The 27,995-nt window shown below is 50.5% G+C and overlaps 8 protein-coding genes across 8 annotated transcripts; 3 read left to right on the top strand and 5 right to left on the bottom strand.

Moving 5' to 3' along the window:
* Nucleotides 1-40: 40 nt before the first annotated feature.
* Nucleotides 41-14,778, top strand: ABOM_006355 (AAA family ATPase midasin; the record flags this gene model as incomplete). The annotated part of the gene is made up of 3 exons (XM_022533484.1): nt 41-2,587; nt 2,650-5,156; nt 5,199-14,778. 3 exons carry the CDS (start codon nt 41-43, stop codon nt 14,776-14,778), a joined length of 14,634 nt encoding a protein of 4,877 aa, XP_022389186.1.
* Nucleotides 14,779-15,018: 240 nt separating this feature from the next.
* On the bottom strand, nt 15,019-16,254 carry ABOM_006354 (PRCC domain-containing protein; the record flags this gene model as incomplete). Its single annotated transcript, XM_022533483.1, has 1 exon — nt 15,019-16,254. One exon carries the CDS (start codon nt 16,252-16,254, stop codon nt 15,019-15,021), a length of 1,236 nt encoding a protein of 411 aa, XP_022389187.1.
* A 951-nt stretch (nt 16,255-17,205) lies between these two features.
* ABOM_006353 (uncharacterized protein) lies at nt 17,206-18,141 on the top strand (the record flags this gene model as incomplete). Its single annotated transcript, XM_022533482.1, has 1 exon — nt 17,206-18,141. The coding sequence occupies one exon, from the start codon at nt 17,206-17,208 to the stop codon at nt 18,139-18,141; it is 936 nt and encodes a 311-aa protein (XP_022389190.1).
* Nucleotides 18,142-18,494: 353 nt separating this feature from the next.
* Nucleotides 18,495-19,769, bottom strand: ABOM_006352 (legume-like lectin family protein; the record flags this gene model as incomplete). The annotated part of the gene is made up of 6 exons (XM_022533481.1): nt 18,495-18,923; nt 18,972-19,232; nt 19,288-19,369; nt 19,426-19,496; nt 19,584-19,607; nt 19,668-19,769. The coding sequence occupies 6 exons, from the start codon at nt 19,767-19,769 to the stop codon at nt 18,495-18,497; spliced, it is 969 nt and encodes a 322-aa protein (XP_022389191.1).
* A 564-nt stretch (nt 19,770-20,333) lies between these two features.
* On the top strand, nt 20,334-20,724 carry tim13 (protein translocase subunit TIM13; the record flags this gene model as incomplete). Its single annotated transcript, XM_022533480.1, has 2 exons — nt 20,334-20,453; nt 20,506-20,724. 2 exons carry the CDS (start codon nt 20,334-20,336, stop codon nt 20,722-20,724), a joined length of 339 nt encoding a protein of 112 aa, XP_022389188.1.
* A 902-nt stretch (nt 20,725-21,626) lies between these two features.
* Nucleotides 21,627-23,212, bottom strand: pkaC (cAMP-dependent protein kinase catalytic subunit pkaC; the record flags this gene model as incomplete). The annotated part of the gene is made up of 4 exons (XM_022533479.1): nt 21,627-21,654; nt 21,715-22,089; nt 22,157-22,410; nt 22,475-23,212. 4 exons carry the CDS (start codon nt 23,210-23,212, stop codon nt 21,627-21,629), a joined length of 1,395 nt encoding a protein of 464 aa, XP_022389189.1.
* Nucleotides 23,213-25,173: 1,961 nt separating this feature from the next.
* ABOM_006349 (Sin1 family protein) lies at nt 25,174-27,075 on the bottom strand (the record flags this gene model as incomplete). The annotated part of the gene is made up of 1 exon (XM_022533478.1): nt 25,174-27,075. One exon carries the CDS (start codon nt 27,073-27,075, stop codon nt 25,174-25,176), a length of 1,902 nt encoding a protein of 633 aa, XP_022389133.1.
* Nucleotides 27,076-27,209: 134 nt separating this feature from the next.
* Nucleotides 27,210-27,862, bottom strand: ABOM_006348 (stress activated MAP kinase interacting protein; the record flags this gene model as incomplete). The annotated part of the gene is made up of 2 exons (XM_022533477.1): nt 27,210-27,747; nt 27,840-27,862. 2 exons carry the CDS (start codon nt 27,860-27,862, stop codon nt 27,210-27,212), a joined length of 561 nt encoding a protein of 186 aa, XP_022389132.1.
* Between the last annotated feature and the right edge of the window lie 133 nt (nt 27,863-27,995).

The raw sequence follows: 27,995 nt of genomic DNA, 5'->3' as shown, positions 1-27,995 counted from the left end.
CTAACTCATTATAAGAGTTCCTCTGCAGGTAGGGTTGAGCATGGAGACCAGACCTGCCTATGAGAGGACTCTTGAAGAGTCCCAGCTCTTTGAGCATCTTCCGAATGAGGTAGCGGAACTCATTCGCACATCTTCAGGGACTCAATACCTGAATGCGCTTGCGGTTGGTGCATTGCGATCAAAATGTACAGAAGGCTTTTTCTGCCTATATGAGCCGATCTTTGTGGATCTGGCAGCAAGATGGCTTGCTTCAGACTTTCATAATAACCAAGTCGACATTATCTCCGCTTTTTCACGAATCCTACCGTTTGCGCCATTTCTTGCTTCTTTCGCAAGCCAATATGCTAGTTCTCGGGCTGGACCTCTATCCGCTTTGGCTGCATCTGAGGAGGCAACGCTTCTGCAATTAGATGACACCACTATTCGCACACTATTATTGTCGGTCTTCAGACTTCTCTCATATGACTTAGAGACTTTCTCGAGTACCATCTCGCCGTCACGCCTTCAATCCCTCTTCCAACATTCAGACCCGTCCATACGGTATCTTGCGATTCGATGCTTTGCCTTGTATATGCACGCAGCGGATGCTGCCACTGAGAAAATGGTTCAGAAGTATATTGGAGCCGACATTATTGAAGGTGAATGGGAGGGTATCGTGATCGACTATCGCTGCCTTGGTTTGTGGGAAGAGCGTCGGTGGAGTACTCTGGAGAAACAGACACGGATTGCACGGTCAGGTCGGTCAGTTGAGGACAGTCTATCACAAGTTGAGAAGCTCCGGGAATATTTCACCCCCCGAACCGCTGAAGTCTGCGGTGTTCTTATTCCTCGACTAAATGAGATGTCAACCCCAGCATCTTCAATTGTGAAAGCGCCCACCGCTGTGAGGAATCTTCGTAGGATCGCGGCGGCGCTGACTTCCTCGAATCCCTTGCTATTAGTTGGTTTACCGAATTCTGGCAAGACTTCTTTGGTCAATGATGTTGCCGCAACCATGGGCCAGTCTGAGTCTATGGTTACCTTACATCTAAATGAACAGACGGATGCTAAGAGTCTTCTTGGGATGTACTCAACGTCCCCCGCCACTGGCTCATTTGCGTGGCAACCAGGTGTATTAACCAAAGCAGCCAGGGAAGGCCGATGGATTCTAATCGAGGATTTGGACCGTGCACCTTCTGAAGTTATCGGTCTTATCTTGCCTATCATCGAGAAAGGAGAATTGACTATAGCAAGTAGAAAAGAACGGATAAAGTGCGCTGAGGGGTTCAAGATCATTGCAACCATGAAGTCATCATATAATATCGCAGGTGAAGAAGTCGCTCCAAGCACCACAATCCTGGGAAGCAGATTGTGGCAGAGGGTTCACATTGAACCTCTCTCAATTGACGAAATCCAAGAAGTCATTACGCAAAAGTTCCCGCTCCTTGAGTCTCGGGTACCAACTATCATGAATGTTTATCAAAGGCTTTGCTCTTCTTTCCATGGAAGCCTTGCGATCAAGAGCTCTCAAGGCCGGACTCCAGGTCTTCGTGATCTTATCAAACTCTGTAGCCGGATGCATAGGCGACTGCAGCGTCTAGGAGCTAAGACTGGTTATGAAGCTATGCCGGAAGGTGCTGAGGATGAAATCTTCTTGGATGTTGTGGACATATTCCTCAGTTACATCCCAGAGAAATCATTGGCAGAGTCGCTTGCCCTAGTTGCCGCGGAAGCGCTTCAGATATCACCACAGCGAGCACAGTTTTGCCTTAGTGAACGAATTCCCGCGTATTCCGATCAAGGTAATAACATAGTGCTCGGCAGAGAAGTCTGCCGAAAGATCAAGGTACCCAGCGGTTCAGTTTCCAAGTCATCAACGCGTTTTGCTTCAACCAGAGCTGCGTTGAAGCTTATGGAACAGGCTGCAGCTGCCATCCAAATGGCGGAGCCTATGCTCCTTGTCGGAGAGACGGGTATTGGAAAGACAACGGTGATTCAGCAGCTTGCTACCCTAATGCGGCAGAAGCTCACAGTGGTGAACTTGTCGCAACAGAGTGAAAGTAGTGATTTGCTAGGTGGTTTCAAGCCTGTTAATATCCGTACAATGGCTGTCCCTATGCTTGACGAATTCAATGCTGTGTTTGAGTTGACGTTCTCAGCAAAGAAGAACCAGAAATTCTTGTCGTCCGTTGCAAAAAGCGTCGCTTCAGGAAACTGGGCACGGTTGGTACATCTTTGGCATGAAGCTGTTCGGTTAGCCGATGGCGTCTTCAAATCTAGTAACGGCCCCTCCCAAGAAGGTGAGGAGCAACCCGCGAAGAAAAGGAAATTGGACTCGCCCAAGTACCAGCATTTGCGGCAGAGATGGGAAAGGTTCGCAGGACAATTGAATGACTTCGAGGCTCAGGTGGCTCAGGGCGATGCCAAGTTTGCCTTCGCTTTTGTACAGGGAAAGATTGTTAGGGCGTTACGAAATGGCGAATGGGTCCTCCTCGATGAGATTAACCTGGCCTCACCGGACACTCTTGAGAACATTGCTAGTCTTCTGCACCATGGCACTGAAGGCTCACCATCTGTCCTGCTTTCCGAGGCTGGCGATGTTGAAAGGGTATTTGGGCATCCGGACTTTCGCATATTTGGCGCTATGAACCCTGCTACAGATGCAGAAAGAAGGATCTTCCTCCTGGTCTTCGCTCCCGGTTTACTGAACTCTATGTACACTCCCCGGACAGTGACCGGGATGATCTACTTGCCCTGATCCAGAAGTATCTTGGTGATTTGACTTTAGGTGACATGAGAATCGCGCCAGATCTTGCGCAGCTCTATCTGGAAACGAAGAAGCTTAGCAACGAGAACAAACTTACAGATGGGGCTGGACAACGTCCACACTTTAGTATAAGAACTCTTGTTCGTGCCCTTATATATGTCATTGACCACGCGCATGTCTATGGCCTACGCCGAGCAGTTTTCGAAGGATTCTCCATGAGCTTCCTGACTGTTTTGAGCCAAGAGTCGGAGAGGCTGCTGCTGCCACTTCTTGAGGCACACCTTTTTAGCAGTGCAAAGAACGCTAGAGCACTCCTCGGCCAGACCCCTAAGCCTCCCACCGATGGCTTCGACTATGTCCAGTTCAAGCATTATTGGATGCGACGTGGGCACTTGGTTCCAGAGGAACAACCACATTACATTATAACACCTTTTATAGAGAAAAACCTCAAGAATCTGGTCAGAGCAAGTTCAACGCGTCGGTTCCCTATATTGCTGCAGGGCCCAACCTCTGCTGGAAAAACAAGCATGATTGAGTACCTGGCGAAGGTTTCCGGAAACAAATTCGTTCGTATCAACAATCACGAGCACACAGACCTTCAAGAATACCTAGGATCCTACGTCTCTAGTGATGACGGCACTCTTCGCTATCAGGAAGGTGTTCTCGTTGAGGCACTCAGAAATGGGTATTGGATTGTACTCGATGAACTCAACTTGGCACCGTCGGACGTCCTGGAGGCATTGAATCGACTTCTAGATGATAACCGCGAACTTTTCATACCAGAGACCCAAGAAGTTGTTCACCCACATCCAAATTTCATGCTGTTTGCGACCCAAAATCCAGCTGGTCTTTATGGTGGTCGTAAAGTTCTGTCCCGGGCTTTCCGGAATCGTTTTCTCGAGTTGCACTTTGATGATATTCCAGAGAGTGAGTTGGAATTCATCCTCAAGGAACGCTCCCAAATTGCACCTTCATTCTGTGCTAGAATAGTGTCTGTCTACCGGAAGCTGTCTCTACTGCGCCAAGCCAACAGACTCTTTGAGCAGAAAAACAGTTTTGCTACTCTACGTGATCTCTTTAGATGGGCTCTCCGACGAGCAGATGATCGTGAGCAGCTAGCGATAAACGGATTTATGTTGCTTGCAGAGCGAGTTAGGAACCCGCAGGAAAGGGCAGCTGTGAAAGGTGTAATTGAAGAGGTCATGCGAGTTCGTATAGATGAAGATGTGGTGTACAGTGCTGCCGAATTGGAGAAGCGTGCGCCTCATCTTCCCACCGGGGTCGTCTGGACCAAAGCAATGAGGAGATTGTTCATCTTGGTGTCCGTTGCACTTGAGAACAATGAACCAGTTCTACTGGTAGGAGAAACCGGTTGTGGAAAGACACAGCTCTGCCAAGCAGTCGCAGAAGCCTATAAAAGACAGCTGCTCATTGTGAACGCCCATGTGAATCTTGAAACAGGCGATCTCATTGGTGCTCAACGGCCTGTGAGGAACAGGGGCGCTATTGAACACCAGCTATCGAGTGATCTTCAAGCAGTTCTTAATGAAATTGAACCTTCGCGACCATTGGAAGAGATGAAGCAGATGTTTAGTTCACTTACTGCGGATCAGTTACAAGCCTGCGATTCGGAGCTTGTCCAGAGGATCCAAACGAACGTTGCTCGCTTGAATGCTCTCTTCGAATGGTCAGATGGTAGCCTGATTACTGCCATGAAGACTGGGCAATACTTCCTCCTGGACGAAATCTCCCTTGCAGATGACTCAGTATTGGAAAGACTTAACAGTGTTCTAGAGCCTCATAGGTCAATTTTGCTTGCAGAAAAGGGACCAATCAACTCTATGGTAGTTGCCGACGCTGGGTTCCAATTTCTGTCTACAATGAATCCTGGTGGTGACTATGGAAAACGCGAACTTTCAGCTGCTCTTCGTAATCGAATGACTGAAATATGGGCCCCTCAACTCTCTGAAGATGAGGATATTCTTCCTATCCTCCAGAGAAAGCTTGAACTGGAGTCAGAGCACATTACCAAAGCAATGCTAGAGTTTGCCAAGTGGTTCAAGTGTACCTTCCAAAATTCCTCCTCCACATCCCTTTCTCTTCGTGATCTTCTCGCCTGGGTTGATTTTGTCAACAAGTGCCGAACTGCGGATCCTCTGTTCGCGGTAGTGCAGGGTGCTGCTATGGTGTTTATAGATACATTGGGTGCGAATCCAGCAGCAATGCTTGCGACAGCGCTGCATGATCTCGAGGGAAATCGTCGACTGTGTCTTGATAAGCTCCGCGAACTCTTTGATGTCGATGCTTCAACTATTTACTTGCAGAAGTCGACCATTGAGATTGAAAACGGTTCTCTACGCGTAGGACCATTTGCCCTAGAAATGAACGGCAGCACAGAACCAGACCCTCAGTTCATCTTGGATGCACCCACCACGATAGCTAACTCAGTTAGAATTGCTCGTGGCTTACAGCTTTCGAAACCTATCCTGCTTGAAGGAAGCCCCGGTGTCGGCAAAACTACACTTGTGACTGCCCTTGCTAAGGCACTGGGAAAGCCTCTGACACGTATCAACCTTTCGGAACAGACAGACCTCACAGACCTCTTTGGCTCCGACGTCCCTGTTGAAGGAGGTGATGTCGGTCAATTCACTTGGCGAGACGCTCCGTTCTTGCAAGCAATGCAACGCGGTGATTGGGTTCTCTTAGATGAGATGAACTTGGCATCCCAATCCGTTCTTGAGGGGTTGAATGCTTGTTTGGATCATCGCCAAACGGTTTATGTCGCTGAATTAGATCAATCTTTCAAGAGACACCCGGACTTTGTCCTCTTCGCCGCACAAAACCCGCATCACCAAGGTGGTGGCAGAAAGGGCCTTCCTGCCTCATTCGTTAACAGATTTACAGTCGTTTATGCTGACAGCTTTACCGACACTGATCTGAAAAGGATATGTGCAAAGCTCTTCCCTGGAAGTCCATCTTGGCAGACAGACAAGCTAGTTGATTTCGTGTCGTTGCTGAACAAAGCTATTGTCCATGAACGCCGATTAGGGGCTGTAGGTGGTCCATGGGAAATCAACTTGCGAGACATTCAAAGATGGCTTCAGTTGGCAGACCGTGGGATCCTACAGGTATCGGCCAATAGCTTCCTTGATGTGATAATATCACAGAGATTCCGCTCTCAGGATGATCGAGATTTGGTTACTCGCCTGTATAAGCAGGTCTTCAGCGAGGTCCCCGCGCCCGACAAGAGCTATTACCATAACCTTACGCCAGAATACATGCAAGTTGGGCTTGGTATCATGCAGAGGGATCTATATCTCCAACGAACCCAAGAATCACAGATGAAAATACTCCCAAGAGACCTCAGTGTCCTCGAGTCCCTTATGCTGTGCATAGAGCAGTCGTGGCCCAGTATTTTGGTGGGACCGTCTGGATGTGGAAAGACCACCCTGATCAGGAAGCTCGCAGCTGTGAATGGTGCAAGCTTAGTTGAGTTAGCTCTCAGTGCTGATACCGATACGATGGATCTGATTGGTGGCTTTGAACAAATCGACTATCGAAGGGAGGTTTCGTCTCTCGTTCATGATGTTTCGCTGTTCCTTCAAGAACAAATTCTCTCCATAAATTCAGCAGGAACAACTCTGCATGAGACTCCTATTGTGTTGGAGATATTCGAGAAACTGCAAAGGCCGGATGCCTCTCTGGAAAACATTTGTACATTCCTCACGATGCTAAGCCAAACGTATCCAGAAACTGCTTTTGATGATATGCTTCTCCGAGCCCAGACTCTACTCGAAACAACAAAGCAGTCGGATAAAATGAAAGTCGGCTTCGAGTGGACGGAGGGAGTCCTGACTCAAGCTGTGCAGCACGGCTACTGGGTTATCCTGGACAATGCAAATCTGTGCAACCCATCTGTTCTTGACAGACTGAACTCTCTCACTGAACCAAAGGGAGCTCTTATACTGAATGAACAGCGCACTGAAGATGGATCAGCCCGTATCATCACACCGCATCCGAACTTCAGGCTTTTCCTTACGATGGATTCTCGCCATGGGGAATTATCCCGCGCCATGCGGAATCGTTGTGTTGAAATATGCTTTTTGCCACAGGAAGACGAGTCTACAGTCACCACGTCTGTGCCTGCCTACACTTGCGAATCCTTCTTATACCGCCTTCGGCCTCTTTGGAATATCAATCCTTCGGCGAGTCCCGACGATGTCTCAAGGCTCCTCTGTGAAGTTTGCTTAGATCATCTTTCAATCATGGACCTTGCCTACTTACAGCAGTCATTAAAGTACTTCTTACCTTATCACGGCAAATCAGTGGGCGATGTTCTTTCCTCGGCAATGCATCGATATGTATCGGTCATTCATGGAAACTCACATTGGAAACCCATTGAATCTACCAAGAAAGCCATTGAGTTGAGCCGCGCTTCCTTCGCTATCCAAGGCCCTTCGCAGCCCCTTCATCCTCTTGTGAACGAGCCGCTTGTCTCACTATTGGCCAATGAAGTGCCCTACACTTCACTAGTGACCATGGCACATCTACAGGAGTCTAAACTTGACCTACAACTTCTAAAGCAAGGTTTATTGCAGGCGGATGAATCCGGGAAGCTTCTCAAACCCAGCCAGATGAGTCGCTTAGAACGTTCTTTAGCATCGACACGGATACCTTCATTGATGAAGGATGCAACACAGCCGATTGGTTCTTTCCTATCTGACTGTGGCCAGGCAATGTACGATATGATTCAGAATCTCGGGCAGGATACTCTTCAGAATCCTCAGATAGCAAACGCTCTTCGAACTGTTCTCAACTTCTGTATGGACATTTTCAGACTGACTGCGGCGAGGGACATCGACGAGGGCGAGTTTCAGGTCTATCTTCAGATTGGCAGAGAGCTGTGCGCTGCGTTGTCGAGCTCTTTCGAACCTCTAAAACAATTAGCCGTTGCTCTGTCTCAAGCGCTGAGTCGATTCCAAGAGAGCTGGGCTTTGAAAACCGGGCTCAGTATGCAAAGACTCTGGGAGTCGTGGAGACCTGCAACCCCCGCAACTGGAGGCCAACTGAAGTCGATCCTAGACTTGGAAAGTGTGGCCTCCGAATTTACGAATATCGCGACCAAGACTCATCTTGATCTATCTCAATTAAGCCAAGTGCGCAACTCTCTGGTCAATGCTCAGCAATCTATTGTCCTGCATGGTGCCGATGAAGGGCAACTAGTACAGAATCTCAGACAGACAGTTAGCGAGCTGGCAAGCGTTGTACAACGCTCTGATATAACTGCAGCCCCATACTTCTCCAACGAATTCGAAGCCTTGTGCCAGTACCATGACATTTTCACGCTCATGCATAACAACAAAGCAGGCGACAATGTAATAAAGTCCATCTTACCATTACTGGCTGGCCGTGATGCACGACCATTGAATGTATCGGCTTTCCAGACACAAGTTCCCGAAGTCCTCCACAGACTTGCTTTGTATTCCGGGTCTGAACGCTCATCAACATTCGGTTCAGCCATTAGTGGCACTTTTTCTCTTTCACTGTTAGAGAAGCTGACAAATGTCGGTGTTACAATCCTGGGTCAAATGGACTCTCTGGAGGTGGAAAAGCAAACTCTTTCCAAGGCCTTGGCTCTATCTTCTTGGGAGATTGCTATGGATCAACATCTTGTGCTGAGGCAGGTATCGTCGAGACTAGCTATGGAGCTAGTCATCGCCCATAAGGAATTCTTCGAACCTCAGTCTTTGGAGAAACTGGTCACTATTCTCCGCACTGTTGAAGAGCAAGGCTACTGCGCCGATCCTGAGTTGCTAAATATCTGCTTAGAAAAGAGTCTCCCAAGCGATCATTACTTCAAGAGCTTTGCAGAGCAAGAACTTCCAAACCTCGTCGCGTTGTTGGCAACTAACTCAGTACAACGGAACGACAAGTCGATTCAGCATACTGGAGCAGCCGTAGTCCAATTGGCTGCCATTCTCCTGCAGCTTTATGTTCCAGACAAGCCATTTGATCCATCGCTGGGATTAGTTGTCCAAAGGCAAAGACATAGTCAACGTTCTTTAGAACTTACTGATAAGGCTAACGCCATCGCTTCATTCGAACGGGCGTTCTCTGGCCAATCCTCGAACATCCGGCATGACCTCATTCAGGGTGAATTGCGTGACCTTGGTTCTGCTCCTCCTCCTTCATCAGTTACCCGACCTCAAGTCTCCGAGCTAAGCATCCTGCACGGCGAATTTACCAGTGTGATCAAATCGGTTCTTGAAAGGCTCCCTAAAGACATGGTTGGCGCAACGAGCGAGAACTCTTCAGAGACTCAGAGTCTGGTGAATTTACTCCGTGATAATATCCGCCAATTAAGTCGACGTCTCAGCACCCACTATAGATCATATGATGATATAGTCGTTTCCGCTGTTCGCTTTCTTCAAATCCTGGACCTGGGACTTTTCCTAATATCCGGAAGATCACAGCAGTCAAGCGATGTGCAGGCAGTGGATGCAATCAGTGGAAGCACCCCATTCCTTGGAGGCATTCATCACCCTCTCTCGGATCAGTACCATCAGAATTCGAATATAGACTCAAGACATGCAATTGACATGTGGTTCCACGAACTGTCATCGTTGAGAGTGGCCGAGAATGCAGATCCGGGAATTCTTCACACCCAGGTTGGGCGCAATGCTCTTCGCCGCCTGTTCGAACAGTTCCATGGCTTATGGAAAGCGAAACTACGGGAAGATCAGGAAGAAGAGGCAAAGAAATCGAGCCTTTACCAATACCGAGGATCCTGGGAAGACAGCGAGGAGGTTGATGAGAATGAGCTGCGTGAGCTCTTCCCTACATATGAAGAGGAGCCCCTTGATAATGGTAGAAAGCCAACTCGTCTTGATCCCAAAAATATCTCGATCCGGCTAGCCTCACTTCACGCAAAGCTCTTCCAACCAGAAGACCCTGGACGAGTCCTGACAGCCTATGTGAAGCAGTCTGCTCAGCTGTTGGCCTCACTGTGGTCCGAGGGCGATTCTTCAGTACCACAGGTGCATCCTAGGGATCATCTCTCTGGTGTTCTTTTGTTGCTCGAGGATGCTGTACACAAGGAAAATGATTCCAAGAACACGTACAACTTCTATGTGGACGCAAATCCTGATGAAGGCAGAAAGCTTGTATCTTTAACAGTGGCAACAGAATCACGTTTCTTACAGATCCAGAGCGCCTGGCCGGAACATGCAGTCCTTGCAGATGTCATACTTTGCTGCAAGGAGATTCTCCAATTCAAGCATGCTGAGCCTGTCGCAAAATTCCTTACCAAGGTTGAAAAGCTTCATAGTCTTGTCCATGAGTGGCAGCTTGTTGCAAGCAGAGAGTTCTCAGCTGCTGGTGTCTATGATGAGATCACGAACTTGATCATTAACTGGCGACGTCTTGAATTGTCGACCTGGGCAAGGCTTCTGGATCTCGAGAAAGAAAAATGCGTCCAGGATGTGAGCCAATGGTGGTTTGTGGCTTATGAAGCCATCATCGGAGCCCCTGTCCAACTGGCAGAATCTGGTCAAACGGACCTGAGTGAACATACTCAAGAAGTGATTGCCACATTGGAGAACTTCTTCCGCTCGACCACCTTGGGTCAGTACAGCGAGCGCCTGCTGCTTGTCAAGAACTTCCGATCTCTGCTGTCGCTTTACATTCAGGACTTCCCTTGCTTGAAACAATTGGTGTCCGCACTGGACAACTTTATGCAGCATTACACACAGTTCGGACCGCCGGTGCACAAGCTCCTCGTGGAGCGGAGGTCGACGCTCGAAAAAGACATCAAGGAACAAATCCAGCTGGCCAGTTGGAAGGACACAAATATTGTGGCGCTCCGAGAAAGTGCTAAAAGATCGCACCATAAACTGTTCAAACTTGTCCGGAAATACCGAGAAATCTTGGCTCAGCCTGTCCAGCATATCTTGGAACAAGATATGCCAGATGACAATGAGGAACCTGGCTCCACTGACCAAGCATTGGTTCTGCCTTCAGCAAGTTTCCCCGAAGCGCTCGCCTTGTGCCAAAAGGAGAACAAAACCTGGCAAAACAGACCGCCTCGATTCAGGGATCCTGACGGCACCGTTAGCAACATGACTCACATGTATGTGTCGATCTCGACCGAGTTTGACGTTTCGGCGGATCTCGATGGCTTCATGAAGTACTTCTTGGAAAGCATCAAGGAGTTCCGATCACAAACTCCGAAGACCTTGACTGAAGAAAACAAAGATGATGTTCAACATCTCAAGGTCCAAAAGCGCCGGTTCTATGCTGATACTTTGCGCCGGCTGCTAGAGATGGGTGTCAAGCGTAATGCTAGCACTAGCTTGATTGAAACACAAGCATCTGTTGCACAAGTTCTTGCCAGCAGTCCGGCTCTTGAGGTTGGCTCTGTAACAACCACTGTCGTCAGAAGCGCTGATCTCTATTTCCACAGACTTCTGGACATCCTTCCTCGGGTTCGCCAGGCGGCGCATAATTACTCGGAAGACCTTAGCAATGTTGAAATCTCAAGAAGCTCAGGATCCGTTGAGCATCTGTTGCATTTGGTTAGGAAACAACGAGCAGCCATATCTCCAGCCATATCTGGTGTGGAATCGTTCCAGTCAACACTCGTCAAGATTTCAAACCTTTGGAAATCTAACCCTACCTCGGTCCTCAAGTCACGCCCCCAATTTTCGAATGAGGTTCGGGATGTGACCAGAGCTGTAGCCTGGCTGACCCCTATACTTGGCCTCGCCATGACAGTTGTGGAACTCCACTCCAAGTTCTCCGGCATCAACTCGTCGAACATTGTGGATGGCCTTCGCTCCTGGAAAGAAGTCTTCAGCAGGCTGCAAAAGTCACTGGGCAGTTTGCCAGAGCTACCCCATGGCGTAACTTCACAGCTACACGTAGAGATGCTGAAGGAAGCATCTTCCTCCTTTGATAAGCTGAACACTGACCTTACGGTCTGGGCCGAGAGCCGACCTGATCTGTCATTTGTCCTGATACAGATAACTCCCTGGGCCCACGTTAGTATTGAGCAATCTGAGGTGTTGCAGTCTAAGAATACTCTCGCTATCGAGGAGTTTGATGGCAGCCTGCTCACCGCAATTGACAAGATCCTCATCAGTCTCCAGAAGCTGAGGGAGGTGCCATCACTGATCGTATCCCCGGGCTCATTGTCACGGAGCGACGAGTTCTTCACCAGGGCTTTGAAGGCTGTTCATTTGTCCGATATCACAAGATCCCTGGAGTCGGTTTTGGATGAGCTACAGGGCCTCAAGACACGTTCAAACTCCGGTCTTGTTCCTGCTGTCGCATTAGTCGCAAGCTTGCTGCCTATCATGAATAAGTATCGTAACATTTGCAAGGATCTCGTCGATCGCTACCTGACCGTGCATCGTGAGACATGCAAAATGTCCTACTTGCTGGCCAAGTCATTCACTCAGGTCGCATCTGAGGGATTCTGTACTCCCGCAGAAGCGTCGACGGAAGAAAACAAATCTGGGAAGCTGGAGAGTGGAACGGGTCTCGGCGAAGGACAAGGAGCTGAAGATATCAGTAACGATATTGGTGATGATGAAGACTTGTCGGAGCTTGCTCAACAGGAACAGACTGAAGAGCCTAACGAGGATATGGACGAGTCAGGAGATGCAGTCAACATGGATCAAGAAGAATTACGCGGAGAGACAGGCGAACACAAGAAGGAGGAGGATGAAGAGGACGCAAGCGGCGACGAAGAGGATGACAATATTGATGAGGAAGTAGGCAGTGTTGACGATCTTGAGGAAACTGCAGTGGATGAAAAGATGTGGGATGGCGCTCATGATGAAGAGCAGAAGGAGTCTGAGAACCAAGAAGGCAAGGGACAGTCTGAGTCTGATGAACAGACTGCCGCACAAGAGCGCAAGGAGAAGGAAGGAGAAAAGGGAGAGGGCAAGAGCGAAGAAGACCAGGAGGAAGAGGAAGAGGAAGAAGAAGCTCCAGATGATGAAGGCGAGGCTGTTGGGCGCGAGGAGATGGATGTCACAGATCCTCATGCCAAGGAACAGGATGCTCTCGACCTTCCAGACGAGATGCAGCTTGATGGCGATGAAATGGATAAAGACGAAGGCAACGAGAGTGACGATGGCCTCGATGATGGCCTCGACGACGATCTCCCTCCTGCTGAAGATGAGCAGCCATTCGATGGGAAAGAGGAAGAGAATGTTGAGAACCCTGATTTGGATCAACCAGCAGAGGAGCCAGAGGGCGTGCAGGGTGATGAGGAAGCGGCGGCTGAAGATGAAGAGATGAAAGAGGCCGAAGCCGAAGAGACGAATGAGCCCGGGGAAGAAGAACCAGAAGAGGCTCAACAGGATGATTTCTTAACTCAACGCGATGAAAATGAAGAGGCTGGCGAAGAAGTGGCACCAAGCGAGGCTGTTAATGGTGGACTCGGTGCGGACCAAGATCAAAATATGGATCAAGGCACATCTGGCAATGCAGAACAGGAGAGTGGTTCAGCTGACCAGTCTGATGATAAACAACAAAAGACTGGTGCTGCCAACGAAGGAGAAGACAATGAGCGGCATAGAGACGCAGGCGGCGGAGATGATGCCAACCGCAGCGATCCGCAGCTGCAGGCCTTCAAGAAAATGGGTGACATCCTCGAACAGTGGCATCGCCGGCAAAAGGAGATTATGGAGGCCTCTAAACAGGAAGAGGACGAGTCAGATCAGCCGTTGCCTCAGGATACTGACATGGCTGATGCTGATTTCGAGCATCTTGCAGACCAAGATGATGTTGCTGATACCCAAGCACTTGGCCAGGCTAATGAAGAGCAAACACAGGCTCTTGATCAAAACAAGGGTGTCGAGTCGGATGCCAAGCATGGTGACAACGAGCCTTTGCCGGTCGATTCTGACGAGCCCCAGGACACCCTCGAGAACAAGATGCAGGATGAGATGCAGCTGGATGCCGCTAGTGAGTCCAAGGACCAAACTGCTGGTGCATTGATCCCTGGCAGCTCGCATACCCAGGAGCGCACAGTCGACGCCGCTGGTCAGCAGGAAGCCATCGAAGAACTCGATGAGGTAGACGCACAATTGGCAGCAATCCATCTGTCTTCTTCGCTTCCTCCGCTTACACCTCGCGATGAAGCTCAACGGCTCTGGTCGCATTACGAATCCGTCACCAACGATCTCTCACTCTCGCTAACAGAACAATTGCGTCTGATCTTAGCGCCGACCATGGCCACCAAGCTGCGCGGCGATTTCCGGACAGGAAAGCGACTTAATATTAAGCGCATCATTCCATATATTGCCTCGCAATACAAGCGAGACAAGATTTGGATGCGACGGTCAATTCCTTCGAAGCGCAACTACCAAATCATGCTTTCTGTCGACGACAGTAAGTCTATGTTAGAGAGTGGAAGTGGTCAATTGGCATTCGAAACGCTTGCACTTGTCGCCAAGAGTCTTAGTATGCTTGAAGCTGGAGATCTATGCGTCCTTGGATTCGGAAACGAAGATCACGTTAGAGTCGCACATGAGTTCGGCAAGCCGTTCTCCTCGGAGGCTGGCACACAGGTGTTCCAGCACTTCAGCTACCAGCAGACAGGTACAAACGTTCGGAAGTTGATCGCCGATTCCATCGCTCTGTTCCGCGAAGCTCGCTGGAAGCAATCGCCTGGCTCGGGCAATGCTGATCTTTGGCAACTGGAGCTCATTATCTCCGACGGTATTTGTGAAGACCATGAGACTATCCAGCGTCTTGTGCGGCAGGCTCAGGAAGAGCGTATCATGATTGTGTTCATCATTGTCGATGCTGTCAAGGGTAGCTCCATCTTGGATCTCACCCAGGCAAGCTTTGAGCCTGATACGGAGAGTGGCACTGGGGAGATGAAGTTGAAGATGAAGAGATATCTAGAAGGTTTCCCGTTCCCTTACTACTTGGTTGTGCGCGACGTTCGGGAGTTACCCGCTGTTTTGGCTACGGCGTTGAAGCAATGGTTTGCGGAGGTTGTTGATGTTTCTTCCTAAAAAGTTGCACATTGATGTTTTGGTTTTGGTTATAGAAAAGAGCGTTCCTTTTGTTACATGTATATATTCTTCGTGTATGTGAATACTTGATATAAATTAAAATCTCATTTACTTTCAAAGCACCTCTGAACAAAATCGGGTAGTACCCATAAATCCAAACTCCTATTCTTCCATGCGAATTGATTTGTACATATACAACGTTGGTATCCGAGTTGAGAGACACAGAATGAAATGCATATTTTACCAGCCATACTTCGACCCAGCCTCCTTCTTGTTCCTTCGCCCAGATGCAAAACTCTCCTCCAAAGCTTCCCGCTGAGAACTCGCCGCATTGACCAGCTGTTGCAGCGTGTGCTTTCCAGGAGCAATGGCGCGAACCGGGTTGTGCTGAAGCGCCGCCATATCGGTCTGGTGTGCCATCTCCTGGTTGGCAATGTACTCCTTGTCGGTGTTGAAATGAAGGATCCGCGATTTCGAGGCGTCCGCATTGCGACCAAAGAGGTGCCGTCGCTGAGACCGCGAAAGGTTCAGATCATCCGCAATATTATCCAACGTCTGCGCCGTCGCCGGCTCCGACGACACAGCTGGAGCCTGAGGCTCACGTTCTACCTCCGGACCGGCCTGCGGTGCATCCTTGTCCGCAGTATACACCAACGGCTCATACGCCGCGCTCTGCGCCTGAAGACCCGGAGCGACGCTCGTGGCGGACTCACTCGACCCGAGCGAGAAAAGACTCACTTTCGGTTTCGGCGCAGGAGGCTGCACAGGAGCAGAAGCAGCAGTAGCAGCAGCAGGCCTAGGCTGTTCCGAGACCGGCTCCTGTGCAGCAGTCTCGACCGGTTTCGACGAAACAACAACTTTCTTCTTCTTCTGCGTCCCCCGCCCAACAGACAACGGCTTAAACATCATCGGGTTCCCTTTCAACTTCACCTCCTCCGGCTTCTTCATCTGCAGCCCACCGTCGCCAGCCTCCTCCCTCAAACTCCCAGCCTTGGGAATCGTCCCATCATCATCACCACCAGGAGCACTACTCGAACCCGCCGCCTGTTCCATAGCCCACTCATTCCGGCTCTCCTCATCCAATCCGCGATCAAACCCCGGCGCAGCCCCCGTCTTCAAACTAAACACCTTCCGCCCCGCCGCAGCAGCACCCTTCTTCTCCGCCGCCGCCGCAGCAGCGGGCGCAGCCCTCTTCGGCGCAGGCAAAAACGAATTGAACCCCGCGAACGCACCCCCACCGCCTATCCTTGCTTTCTTCCGCGCGGGCCCATCCTCGTTGTTGTCATTGGTATCTTCGGGTTTGAGGTCCAGCGCGACGCGGATCTTGCGCGGGTTGCTGCTATCGACGAGTTTGGGTTTTGCGGCGGCGGCGGCGGCGGTGGTCGGTTTTGTGCTTGTGCTTGTGGTGGTTGGCTTTGTGGTGGTTTCGGGTTCGGAGTCGGAGGCTTCCGAGTCGGAATAGGATACTAGTGCCATCCTTTTTTGATTTTCTGGGGTTGTTGGATTGGAGTGGAGGGTGGAGGTTGATGGGAGTTAAAAGTAAAATAAAGTAAGTAAAAGTAAATTGATGATGGCGATGATGAAAGGCGGAAGGATGTTGAGATATCGGGGTTCTAGTACCGTATTGGCTGTACTGCACGGGCCATTGTATTTTAAGGTATTGACGAGGATCGATTGCGGAACCCTAATTTATGGATGTTGGCTGCGAAGGCTTGGGCTTTGGAATGGGGGGGTTTTCCTTCAAGAAAGAGTCTTATTTGTCTATTACTGGGATTGATAAGGCTGGTTTCATTTGGTTTCTATGAGGGTGCTTGAGAATTGCATGGTGAAGTTACTGATATCTTGGTTGAGCTTGAATACCTTGGTAATCGTATGCTATCTCCAAGGCATATCCTCATGATGTACAGAGTATGATCTATCGTAAGGCATACATTCATCTAGGCCAGAACTGACAAACGAGGAAAATAAAGAAATAAAGAGGAACAAAGCAGAACAGCAACGGATATAACCACTGCAACTGCAGTCTGATCATACAGTTACCCAAACCAAGACTAGCCACACAATATCCATCCATAAAATACTCAAACCAGGCCAAGCCAATCTCAGTCCCGGCAGACCCCTAAGTTACTTAAGACTCAAATCCCGAAACCGAGAAAAACACAAGTGCCAGACAAGAAATGACATCATCCAAGTCAGTCCCGTCTCAGCACTGATGATCAGATAAGATAAGAAAAAAAAAGCCCCCCCCCCCCCCCCGGCTTACTCATCTCTTTTCCATCTGACATTTCAGCGGCCTGCATGTTTATTACATACATCGTTCCTCCATATATTTCATTTCCCTCCCTTAATCCATCCTACTTTTCAAACAAAAGAACCATGCCATAAACGAATCCTCACCACCATACACCCTCAAAAAAAATTCACACAATGGACCCCCCAGAACCACAACCCGACAAGCAACCCAAACCAGGCAAATTCCGCTTCAAATCGTCAAAAGCCAAGTGCAGTTCGCGACGAGACGAATCCAGCTCCTCCCACCACCATCACAGACACACCTCCCACCGCCACCGATCCAGACGCCATCATCGCCGGCGCTCGGCTTCCCCCGACCACGAACAGCAACCAGGCCTCAACGCCGACGCAGCCTTCCGGGAATCTCTGTTCGATGCGCTGGGCGACGACGAAGGCGCCGCGTATTGGGAATCGGTGTATGGACAGCCGATTCATAATTATGCGGTGCCGAATGTACCCAGGGGCCCTAATGGGGAGCTGGAGCAGATGGATGAGGAGGAATATGCCAGTTATGTGCGGACGAAGATGTGGGAGCGCACCAGGGAGGGGATGCTTGCTGAGCAGGAGCGGTTGAGGGCGGAGAAGGCGAGGCAGAAGAGACGGGAGGAGAGGAGGGAGGAGGATGTTCGAGAGAAGATGCGGTTTGAGAGAGCGATGGAGGAGAGCTTGCGGCGGGGGAAGGAGAGACGGAGGGTTAAGGCTTGGGGGCGCATTTGGGAGGAGTATGTCCGGTCCTGGGGGGAGGTTGATCGGACGGTTGAGCAGGTTAGGGATACTGGCGGTGGTGGTGGTGGCGGGGAGGGGACTAGGCTGAGGAATTTGATCTTCTGGCCGGTTGAGTCCGGGAAGAGAGCGGATGTAAGTAGGGAGACGGTTGAGGAGTTTATGCGCCATGCACCGGGGGAGGATCTGTTGGCGGTTTTGAAGGCTGAGCGGGTGAGATGGCATCCCGATAAGATTCAGCATCGGTACGGGGCTTTGGGCATTGACGAGGTGGTTATGCGCAGTGTTACTGAGGTTTTTCAGATCATTGATCGTCTATGGAGTGAGGTGAAGGAAAAGCAGTCGTGAGCTGGTGTTGCTGTCTTGATTGGTGTTAAGACTTGCATTATGATGGCGTTCTGTGTTTATATGTGATACCCTGATTGAGAATTGGACGCATGTCTTTGGACCTTACTACTACTATTCAGGTTGCGCCTGTTCATGGCATTCATGACAACGCATAACTGGCATTGAACTGATATCAAGCTCCAAATTCGCATACTTCATCAACGGTAGGACTCGTGAAACTTTTGTTCGTCACAATATATTGGAATCTCCAAGTAACAACACGGCTATGCAATCACGTAGAAACAGAACACCATACTCAAATTTTTTTGGGGGGGTTTTCTTTCTTTTTCCTGAATATCTTCCCTCACCACCTCTTAGAACCTCGAGTATCTCTGCTTGTTCCGGTAGACGGTGAACCCAAAGTAGCAGCCCACAACAGCAGCAATGAACAGAACAGTCTTGAACAGGAACCCGCTCCAGCTTCCCTTTCTCTTCTTGGTCTTCTTCACGCGACCGCTGTCTGTGTTGGGTCCACGGCTAGAGCGGCTGGAAGGTCCAACGCTGTAAAGGTTCTGTGATTTCACCGAGACGATGTCCTGGTTGTCGCTCAGTTCACCGGTCTCGCCCGAGAAGCCCAGGTACGCGACGGACGGGATAGCGATGTTAGTCTCGGGTGCGGTCAGGGTGAAGCAGTTGGTCCAGCTGTCCTCAGACTTGTACTGCAAGTCGAGAGTCAACGACTTGTCCTGAAAGTACGTCAAACGGGCCTTGGTGGGGATCGAAGCGCCTCGCAGACCACGGGCCTAATCTTATTAGCACACATCTGCGTGATTCTGGTCTTAATCACTTACGGAACAACCAGCCAATTCATTGGCCTTGCCGTCATGCGCCTGGTCGTAGCTAGTTTGTCCGTCGCCCATCATAGCCATCACGTAAGGGAACGAGGTGCCGGGACGGTTATTCTTGTAGGTGTCGAAGAAGATACCGAGACCCTCGAAGTTATCCGTTGATCCAAAAACGGGACCCTGCGTGGCGCGCTGCTTGGTGAGCCACATGGCAAAGCCATCGCCGTGCAGATTACCATTTCCATGAAGCTTGAATTCGAGCTCGATCTACACACTTGTCAGAACCGATTCTCGATCATGATAGCCGACGGCATGAACTGACCTCCCAGTTGGTCGCAGTAAGGGGAACCCGGGAGAAGATCCATCCCTGCTGCGAGGGTCGATCGGCCGTAAGACGGATGTATCTGCCATTGTTCAGCCCTGGCTCCTCTGAGACCGCAGTGGGGGTGGGGTTGAGTACTTGTCTGCGCGGATTATCGTGTCACCACCAAAATCGAACCAGCGGCTTTGGAAGTCTGAATCCAGGTAGGGCTGTCATTACGTTAACAGGGCTGTGTCTAGAGCGCGGAGATCGACCTAGTCGAAGTTGCTGTGAATGATTTATAGGATGGAACCCACCGGAGCGAGACTGTGAGTGCGAAGCTATTAACCCGGTTAGTTAGTGCGCGATCGTCATACGGTCGAGTGGGTGTGCGGGCGTACTGGGATGCTCTTGATGTTCTCGTCACCGTCGTAAGCATTGGCCACTGGCATAGTCGCCAGGCCGGCAAGACACAGGAGAGAAGAAAGCCGCGGGAGCAGCATTGTGAGGCAGGAATTGATAATGGGCTAGAACAGGTTGCAGAGACAAACGACCGTGAAAGCAGGTAGATTCTGATAGTTATGAACGACAGACTGCAGCTAACAAAATTGGGTTGCTCTCCACCAGCAAGGCGTAGTTCAATGTCACCGGGACATACACAAGCTCCGAGCGCAATTGCAGGAGACGGAGGACAAGGTCAATCGAACGGTAGGTCGACGACCGGAGAATAATAGGGAGGAATGTCAAAAAGAGAACGAAGGAGTGAAGAACGGAATGGAAGAAGAGCGGTGCCGAAGCAAACTGTCAGAAAGGAATACAATGTAGACTGGTCAGAGATCGACGTCAGTAAACATGCAAACAAGTGTCCACATCGCAACTGTGGCGCAGTCAGCCCCCGGACGGACGTGCACCAGCCACAGGTCGGATATCGCCCGCGGACTTTGAGGTTCAGATCCTGTGGCCGGCCCGTGACCTCAACATTTACTGTATCGCTGATTTACCTGTCCTGCCAAACGTTTTAATTCCGCCACTCTTCCCTTCGTCTCACATCTCTACCCATCACCACCATGGCCCTCTTCGGTTCCGGCTCCAACAATGCTTCTGGCAACCCCCAGGAGGTCAAGACTGCCATCATCAAGCAGCTCCAGCAAGAGGCTGCCATGGCCAATGCTCGGAATCTGATCGGAGTATGCCCACATTGTCCTTGCGGCCAGCGTCTAGTTTCTGACAACAGTATAGAAAGTGAATGAGCACTGCTTCGACGCCTGCATTCCCGCCCCCGGCTCCTCCATCACCTCCAAGGAAGAGACCTGCCTCTCTCAGTGCATGGAGAAGTACATCTCCTTCTGGAACACCGCCAGCCGTACCTACGTCTCCCGTGTCTCCCGCGAAAGCAAGCGTCTCGGCGGTGCTGAGAACCTCGCCATGATGGCCACCCCTACCGACACCGGTCTGTAACTTAGCGTCGGAGTTTCTAGGAAAATGGAAGCATTCTATAGATGGTCGTCGGAAGCGCGATCGATTTCTCCAGTTTTTGTTATGGACAGCAGCCTAGGTCTCCCGCAAATTTTCTTGTCACCCTTTCTCTCCTTTCATGATTTGGGGGATGTATTGTTGGAATGGTGTACGATACCGGCGCACGTTTTGTGGTAGATTAGGAGTCCCCTATCCGACGAGTTGGGCGGCAACGGCAGCGGATCCGTGGTGGCAGACAGGCGTCCACAGGTAGCCTGTCTGGAGTATACTGGTAGATGCGGTATGCACCGATCCATAGCCTACTTTTATTGCATTGGAAAGATATGTACATTATACAGGTCTCCAAAAAAAAGAACTGAACGAAGCAACTAAGTAGCATCCCAATACTTGCAACTATTATCAAACCATGACACGAGAAACAAAACAGTCCAGTCGATGCCAACGATCGACTCGGCGGAAGACCCCGGAGTAGAACCAACCCCGAAAGCACCTGATCCTTATTCATAACCAAACACAAGTACTGGAGATTCAGTTGCCTCGATGCTCGTGAAAGCGATCCATATCCATGGAGGCCGAGGTACGTGGAATGCGGAAGCGCGGGAAGCCCGCGCCAGATATACAAAGGTAGATGCTCCTAAAAACGATGAAACAGAGAAATCCAAAGGTCAAGTCGGCCAGCGATCATCCAGACAATCGAACCGATCGAGAAGACAATGTGTAAGGGTAATAGCATGGTTGTTTTTTCACTGCTGCTATTTCTGTGGCCCAGTCAACAGGGCGATAAGATAAGGCGTCACCCCCGCGTCTTTGCGGCGAGGTCGTGCATTGCCTTTACTCTAGACAGCTATGGTGAAATGATCATTTCATCATGACTCGTAGAAAAGTTAGAAGTCGGGGAACAAATGGCCGTGACTAGATTAAATTGGGATCGTCAGTAATGCGGAATAAATACACCGAGCAGGTGGCACATACAGGTCTTCACCGCCTTGACCGTAGGCTTCCTGTTCTTCCGGATAGCGGTCATACTGGCTTGCATCACCTTGTCCTCCCCGGATCGGTGGTACATAGGGAGCATCGATGTCTTTCCTGGCCAGCCGGTCCCAGGTGACCTCGGCGAACCACGGATGATTCTTGACGTCTTCCGGACCACCGTGTAAGTTACCCAGCCGCTTGGTGAGGTCTGCCGTGATCAGTTGCGAAAGTAGATCCACAGCATCTGGGTGTAGGTACGGTGGGTATTTTACCCGACCCCGGAGAATGTTCTCATAGATCTTGACCGGCGATCCGCTGTCCCAGAAGGGTGTGAAGCCACACAGCATTTCGAAGATCAGGATTCCAAGGGACCACCTTTAACCATGTCAGCGTGGCTCCCTCTAGGCGGGCTCCCAACAGGGGATCGGAAAGGAAGACTTACCAGTCCACCGACTTGTTGTAACCCTTGGAAGAAACAACTTCGGGAGCCAAATAATCGGGTGTGCCACACAGGGTCCAGGTGATGTCAGGCACTTCCTTTGCAAAACCAAAGTCGGTGATCTTCAGGTGGCCATGCCGGTCGAGAAGTAAGTTCTCCGGCTTCAGGTCTCGATAGATAATCTGGTGAGTGTGCAGGTATTCCAGCGCAAGAGTGACTTCCGCGGCGTAGAACTTGGCCACGGGATTAGGGAATCGCTAGACGGGGACCCCGCGGATCAGCGCACATGCTGGAGCAACGAAGACGGGGAGGATCACCCACCTGAGACTTGCGAAGCAGACTGAAGAGTTCACCTCCCTCGACAAAGTCCATGACCATGTACAGATTGCGCGAATCCTGCCATGTGCCCCACAAGGTGATCAAGAACGGATGCCTGACGCGATTGAGCATTCGTCGTTCGTCATTAGTGTGCTCGATCTGCTTCATCTTGACCACCTGGGCCTTCTTCAAGACTTTGATGGCATAGAAGCGGTGGTTGTGCTTCGACTGCACCAGATGGACTCGACCAAAGCTACCGGTGCCCAACGTGCGCTGGAGACTGAAATCCTCGAGAGAGTACTTGCCCTTGGTGGTTCGGGTCTGCGATTGTTGAGAACCGCCGCCGACCGACTGGCCGCTCTGATGGGACGAGTGAATTATGTTCTGTATACTGGCGACATTATGCGAGTTGGTGTGGTGGTGACCATGGTGATGGTGGGCCGAGGGAGATTGCGTCACGGCGGATTGCATGGAGGATGGTTGACCCTCGGGGTGGCTTCGATTAGTGCCTGAAGAGCGATTGTGATGATCGTGGGACGATTGGTGAGGTTGCGCAGAGGTATAAGCAGCGTCGGGGGAAGCGGCAGTAGTAGTGGGATGGGATTGGTGGCTGTGGTGATGCTGGTTTGGTGACGTCTGCGTCTGGGCCGCGGTGGGTGACGAACCGGCTTCAAGCTCTTTGCTGAGGGTCTGCGAATCCTTGGTCCGCCGCTTCTTCAATAAGCCTCCTAAGCTCGGCATGGAGAACTAAAATAAAAATAAAAAAATAAAAATAAAATTATGACCTGACTGTGAGATCAGGTAAAAGAAAAAACAAATTGAGGCAAAGAGTTCAAGAAAAAAAAAGAATCAAAATGAAACCCCAAAAATTTCGATGGGGTTTTTGGTGAGATTCACGCAAAATGGGTAAAAGGACAAAGAGGGTTCAAAAGACAAGCTCAACCCCTCTTTCGACCTTCCCTTATTTTTCTTAATTTTTTATTTTTTGGCTTCCTTGCGAAGGAGGGGAAAAGCCGCCAGCAACGAAACGTTACGCCTCTGTTTTTTTGTACGGGTTCCGAGCTGCGGATATCACGGGGGGGGGGGAGGGAACTTGGCCGTAGCTACCGAGAAGCGGTCAACCCCCAAGCTTGCACTGGGAATCCAAACAGATTTCGAGACGAATTGGTGTCAAACGGTTCTAGTGGTTGCGTTTCGTCGTCGTTCGGTGTTGGTTTGATTTGCTTCTTATCGTTCCAACCCGGTGAAACTTTCAGCCAAGACACGAGAATCGAGGGAGGGGAAATTGAAACGTCAACGTTCCGTAGGGGAAAAGAGGAAGAGTAAATGATTCGAGATGCAGTTAATTTAGTTTGGTTGTTTGGGCGGAGAGCAAAATTGACCCAGAAGAGCAAAGCGCGGGGGGGGAGGCGATTTTAATTTATCGGAAGTGAACTTGTCTACTCCTACTAGTAGTAGTAGCATCTGGTCTCCTCTCTTCTCTCTCTCTCTCTCTCTCTCTCTTCTCACTCTACGTCTCTTGCTTGTCTCTCTATACCTAATCCGTATCATCTTACATACATCTGGCGATCAATGCTTTTCCTTTTCTTTTCTCTTCTTTTTTTTTGTTTTTTGACTAACATGAGTGATGCATGGAAACCCCTCCCACACACAATCACCTCTTTAACGATGAGAAAAGCAAATCTCAGATCAGCCCCGCTTTTTTGCTTTTTATCCAACTCGAAAAGCGGAGTTTAAAATAAGAAGAACGGACAGGAAAAGAAACCCCTCTCAGTAGACGGATGTTTCATCAACCATCCCCAAAAACTGTGTTGCATTAGTCGTCGAGAATCACGACACCCGGGGTTGACCACTCGGAAGAGATCCAATGAACGCTGCGTTCCCTTTGTTGGGGGGTCATTCATATCCATTTCCCATGAACGGAAGTCAAAATCAGAGACGGAGAATCATCGATAACCAGAGATCATGAATCATCAAGATCACGGTGGATAAGAGAGACCCTCAAGCTTTCCGCTCCCCGGCCCTATGAGATCACCACTTTTCTCGTACCCGATGGAGCGCTTGGACAGAGTGCAGAGTATAATACTAGTACCTCCTCCTCGTAAGTCGACCAGTGTCGTATCAAACCCACGACGCGGCAGAGAACTGCCCATCGTGTTGGATACCTAATTCATGGTCAGACCATATCCTCCTCCATACTATACTAGTATACGTAGAACCGCGTGCCCGTCCATCGGCGACGAACAAATTGGGCACCGTTCAGGAAGTACTAACCAGATGGGACTAGTCCTGCATCGTGACCTCATCATTCACGGACAAGTGGATCAGCGGAACGCCCCGCTCGCTTTTCGGAGATTTCCCTTCTCGGCCGTTGCCTCAAATTACCTACTGGTCGTGCTATACGTAGCAGTACTAAGGTTCGTCGGAGCTTGCGTAGTGTCAAACTAAGTAGCCCGTAACAAGTGTCTGCAAACGAAAGAAGCCAGATATGGACAAAATACATAATATTGAATGTCGCTCTTTCACAAGCGGGGTATGGTATTCCTTCTGAAGGAGCTACGAAAGGTTACGCCGGTCAGGTCTGGCCTTGGATCGTGTCTGGGGTATTGCCTGTCCCTATGCAGCACATGATATATCGTGTCACAATATCAATCGTCTCGACATCGCCCTCAAGAGGCCCCCAATCGAAGTGGGAAAATAGGCTAAATCCGATAATGCGCCATGTTCTTCTTAATCTCATCCACAATCTCCACGGCTTCCAGTGCGTTCCGCGCCTCAAAGTCATATCGCTTCTGCTCGTTCGCATCGTTGCCGCGAAGCACGACCACCCGGAAGTTCTTGGGATGGCGACGGCTCACCTTGCATCCAACAACGTCGTTGAAACTAATCGACCGGGTCTTGGTGTCCGATCCCGTCTTCGCAGTATCCCCCGGCATAATATGCATGTAGTCATTGTCAAACGTGAGGATCTTGTGGTTCGAGGCGGTGAAAGACATGGATTGCTTGCGGAACACGTGGTACCGACGGTAGTAGCCCCCAATGAGGTCCTGCTGCTGCGCCAGCGGATGTAACATACGCGGTCCACCCTTCTTCCCTTTCTTGCTCGACGGCACGGTGCCGCTGTCAATTTGAAGCGGTGCATTGGGCGAAGAGCTGCCCGGAGAGCCAGTCAAAGACTGCGGCCCGAAGCGCCGACGCACGAGATCCAGCTCGGTAAGGTTTCCCAGGGCTTCGACGGTGCGGTCTAAGGGTGCAATCGTATTGGATCCCATCACCTTCAGGAGGTAATTTCCCTTATCCAAGCCCCAGCGTTTACAGACCGAATCCAAGATCTCCGCGATGTAGCTGTCGGTGGACGTGTTGAGAGTAGTGGCCTGCGTAGAGCCCTCGATATTGACAAACCGGATCTTCAGGGTCTTTGAGACCCCCAGGCGCGGCGTGGCATGCGACGTTGGCACCGCAGGCCGATCGGCCGGTGTGAGCGTATTGTCATTCAGGGCCGACGAAAACGGTTGCCCTAAGATCGGATTGAGCCGGGGCGCTTTGTTTTGAGAAGCTGGTTGGGGGGAGGGAACATTGAGAGCGGAAGCTGCATCATTGGTGTCTTCAGGAGCAACTGCTTGGCTCTCCATTGGGAACTGGCGCTCATTCTCTTCAAACTCACTATCGGAGGCTTCCACCAGGGCAAATTCATCATACTGTTTCCCTCTGCCTCGACCGCGTGCCCCAGCTGCTCGATTGTTATTCGACGTAAAATCCGTAATATGTGACGCTCGTCCTAAAGCGGGAAAGTCGTATTCCACTTCACCGTCCTCCACCATTCGAAGCGCCCACCGGTTAACCGTCAATTTGTTACGTTCAATGGCGGGTTGGCGACCTTCTTCCGAGTATCGCCAGAGCGCTAAACCGATCGCCTCAACAACAGTGACGGGGGCTGGTTGCTCCGCGAGTTTAGATTCCCGGGCAATAGGAAGGTCGATCGGCTCGTCTGGGTCAGAAGAAAACGGTAGGTATAACTTGATATTCAATGCATCGTTAAGACCTTTACCCGAGAGCACCGCAAATTTCTCGACTGGATTGGTCGGGGCGCGTTTGCGCGCGTTGAGTGCCTTCGACAGCAGACTAACAGGTTGTACTGTGCTAATAGGCCGCGGCGGAGGCAAATCTTGCAATTCGGGGGCCGGTGTTTTGGCCTTCCTAGGAGATGCCGTTTGAGATCCTGTTCCATTCGGCAACTTGTGCATCATCATAGGTGACGATGAATTCAAGCTGCCAGTGATACCGACGCCTACCAGGAGTGATGCAGAACCAGCCGTGGCATCGAAGTCCGACGAAAGTGCCGAGTCCTCGGACTCAGCTCCTGAATCCTCTGGATGCTCATCTAGTCCTCCAAGATCCCTATTTCCCGCTCCCCTGCGCCTGTGACTAGCCAACTCTATAACCTGATCCTGACCAGAAAACTGAATCTGCTTCCGTGAGGCCAGGGAGCCCATTTCATTGTCTGACGACATGTCGCTGCTGGCGGTAGTAGTTGTATCTCGCCGTGGCCGCTCGTTCACACTGACAGCGGTTCCTAGCGATCCCGTGCGGTAATGCATGCCCATTGTGGGGTGAGAAGGAGAAGTGACCATAACTTGTGGACCTTCTTGACGATCTATGGACCGTATTGGAGAGGACCCGGCTCGTGTCCGTATTGGCAGTTTAGGAAATTTGATCTGTTGGGAGGCTCTACAACGGATTAGCACTGGAATGCAGTCTGAGAATAGAAAGCCTTCAAATCACTAGCATCGACCAACCTTTGACTATCCACATCATCGTCGCTCTCATCACTCAGATCACTGCTGTCATCCTCTTCCGCATCTCTTTGTTTATAAGAATCGTTTTGCTGCCGCTCCTTTCGATGAGTTCTTTTCCCAGCGCGTCCATGAGGTCGGCGTCCTATCACCTCCGTAGAGCTTTTGCCCGTCACCATGCCCCCTTCATCTTCCTCACCATCCTCCCCCAAACCAAGTCTCTGGGCTTCGTTCGCATCCCTGGAAACACCCAGTTGATAATACTCCGAGGTAACCGCAGCGGTGGTGGGAATCGGTGGGGAATATGTCCGACGAATATGGGCTGCTACGCTTTGTGCGCTGGGGTTTGTGGAAGCTGATGACCAGCCCGCCGCGCGAAATCCAGGAGTATTGAGCACCGAGTTGTTCACGTTGATGAGTCTGTCGCCTATTCCGTCTTTTATCGTGGACAGATAAGAGGTGCGCAGTTGCCATATCGTAAAACTACCATTCTTTTAGCACTGGATTCATAGTCGGAAGGGCGATCGCGGGGAAAGTGGCGGGAGCAGTTGCGAGGTGCACACCACTAGACATACTCTTCATTGTGAAGGAGAGACATCTTCCCACGGTTATGAGCAAATGTTGAGACGTTATAGATATCGAACTTTGGTAGCGATCGGGAATATCGTAGATTTAAGGCAGACACCGTGACGTCGCTGGTGGTACTCGTCTGGGCATGATTCTAACTACTG

Source organism: Aspergillus bombycis (genome assembly GCF_001792695.1).
Source record: "Aspergillus bombycis strain NRRL26010 chromosome Unknown contig00042, whole genome shotgun sequence".
In the NCBI taxonomy this organism is placed as follows: Eukaryota; Fungi; Ascomycota; class Eurotiomycetes; order Eurotiales; family Aspergillaceae; genus Aspergillus; species Aspergillus bombycis.
Note: the sequence above shows the minus strand (reverse complement) of the source record. Positions and strands in the feature narration are given on the sequence as shown.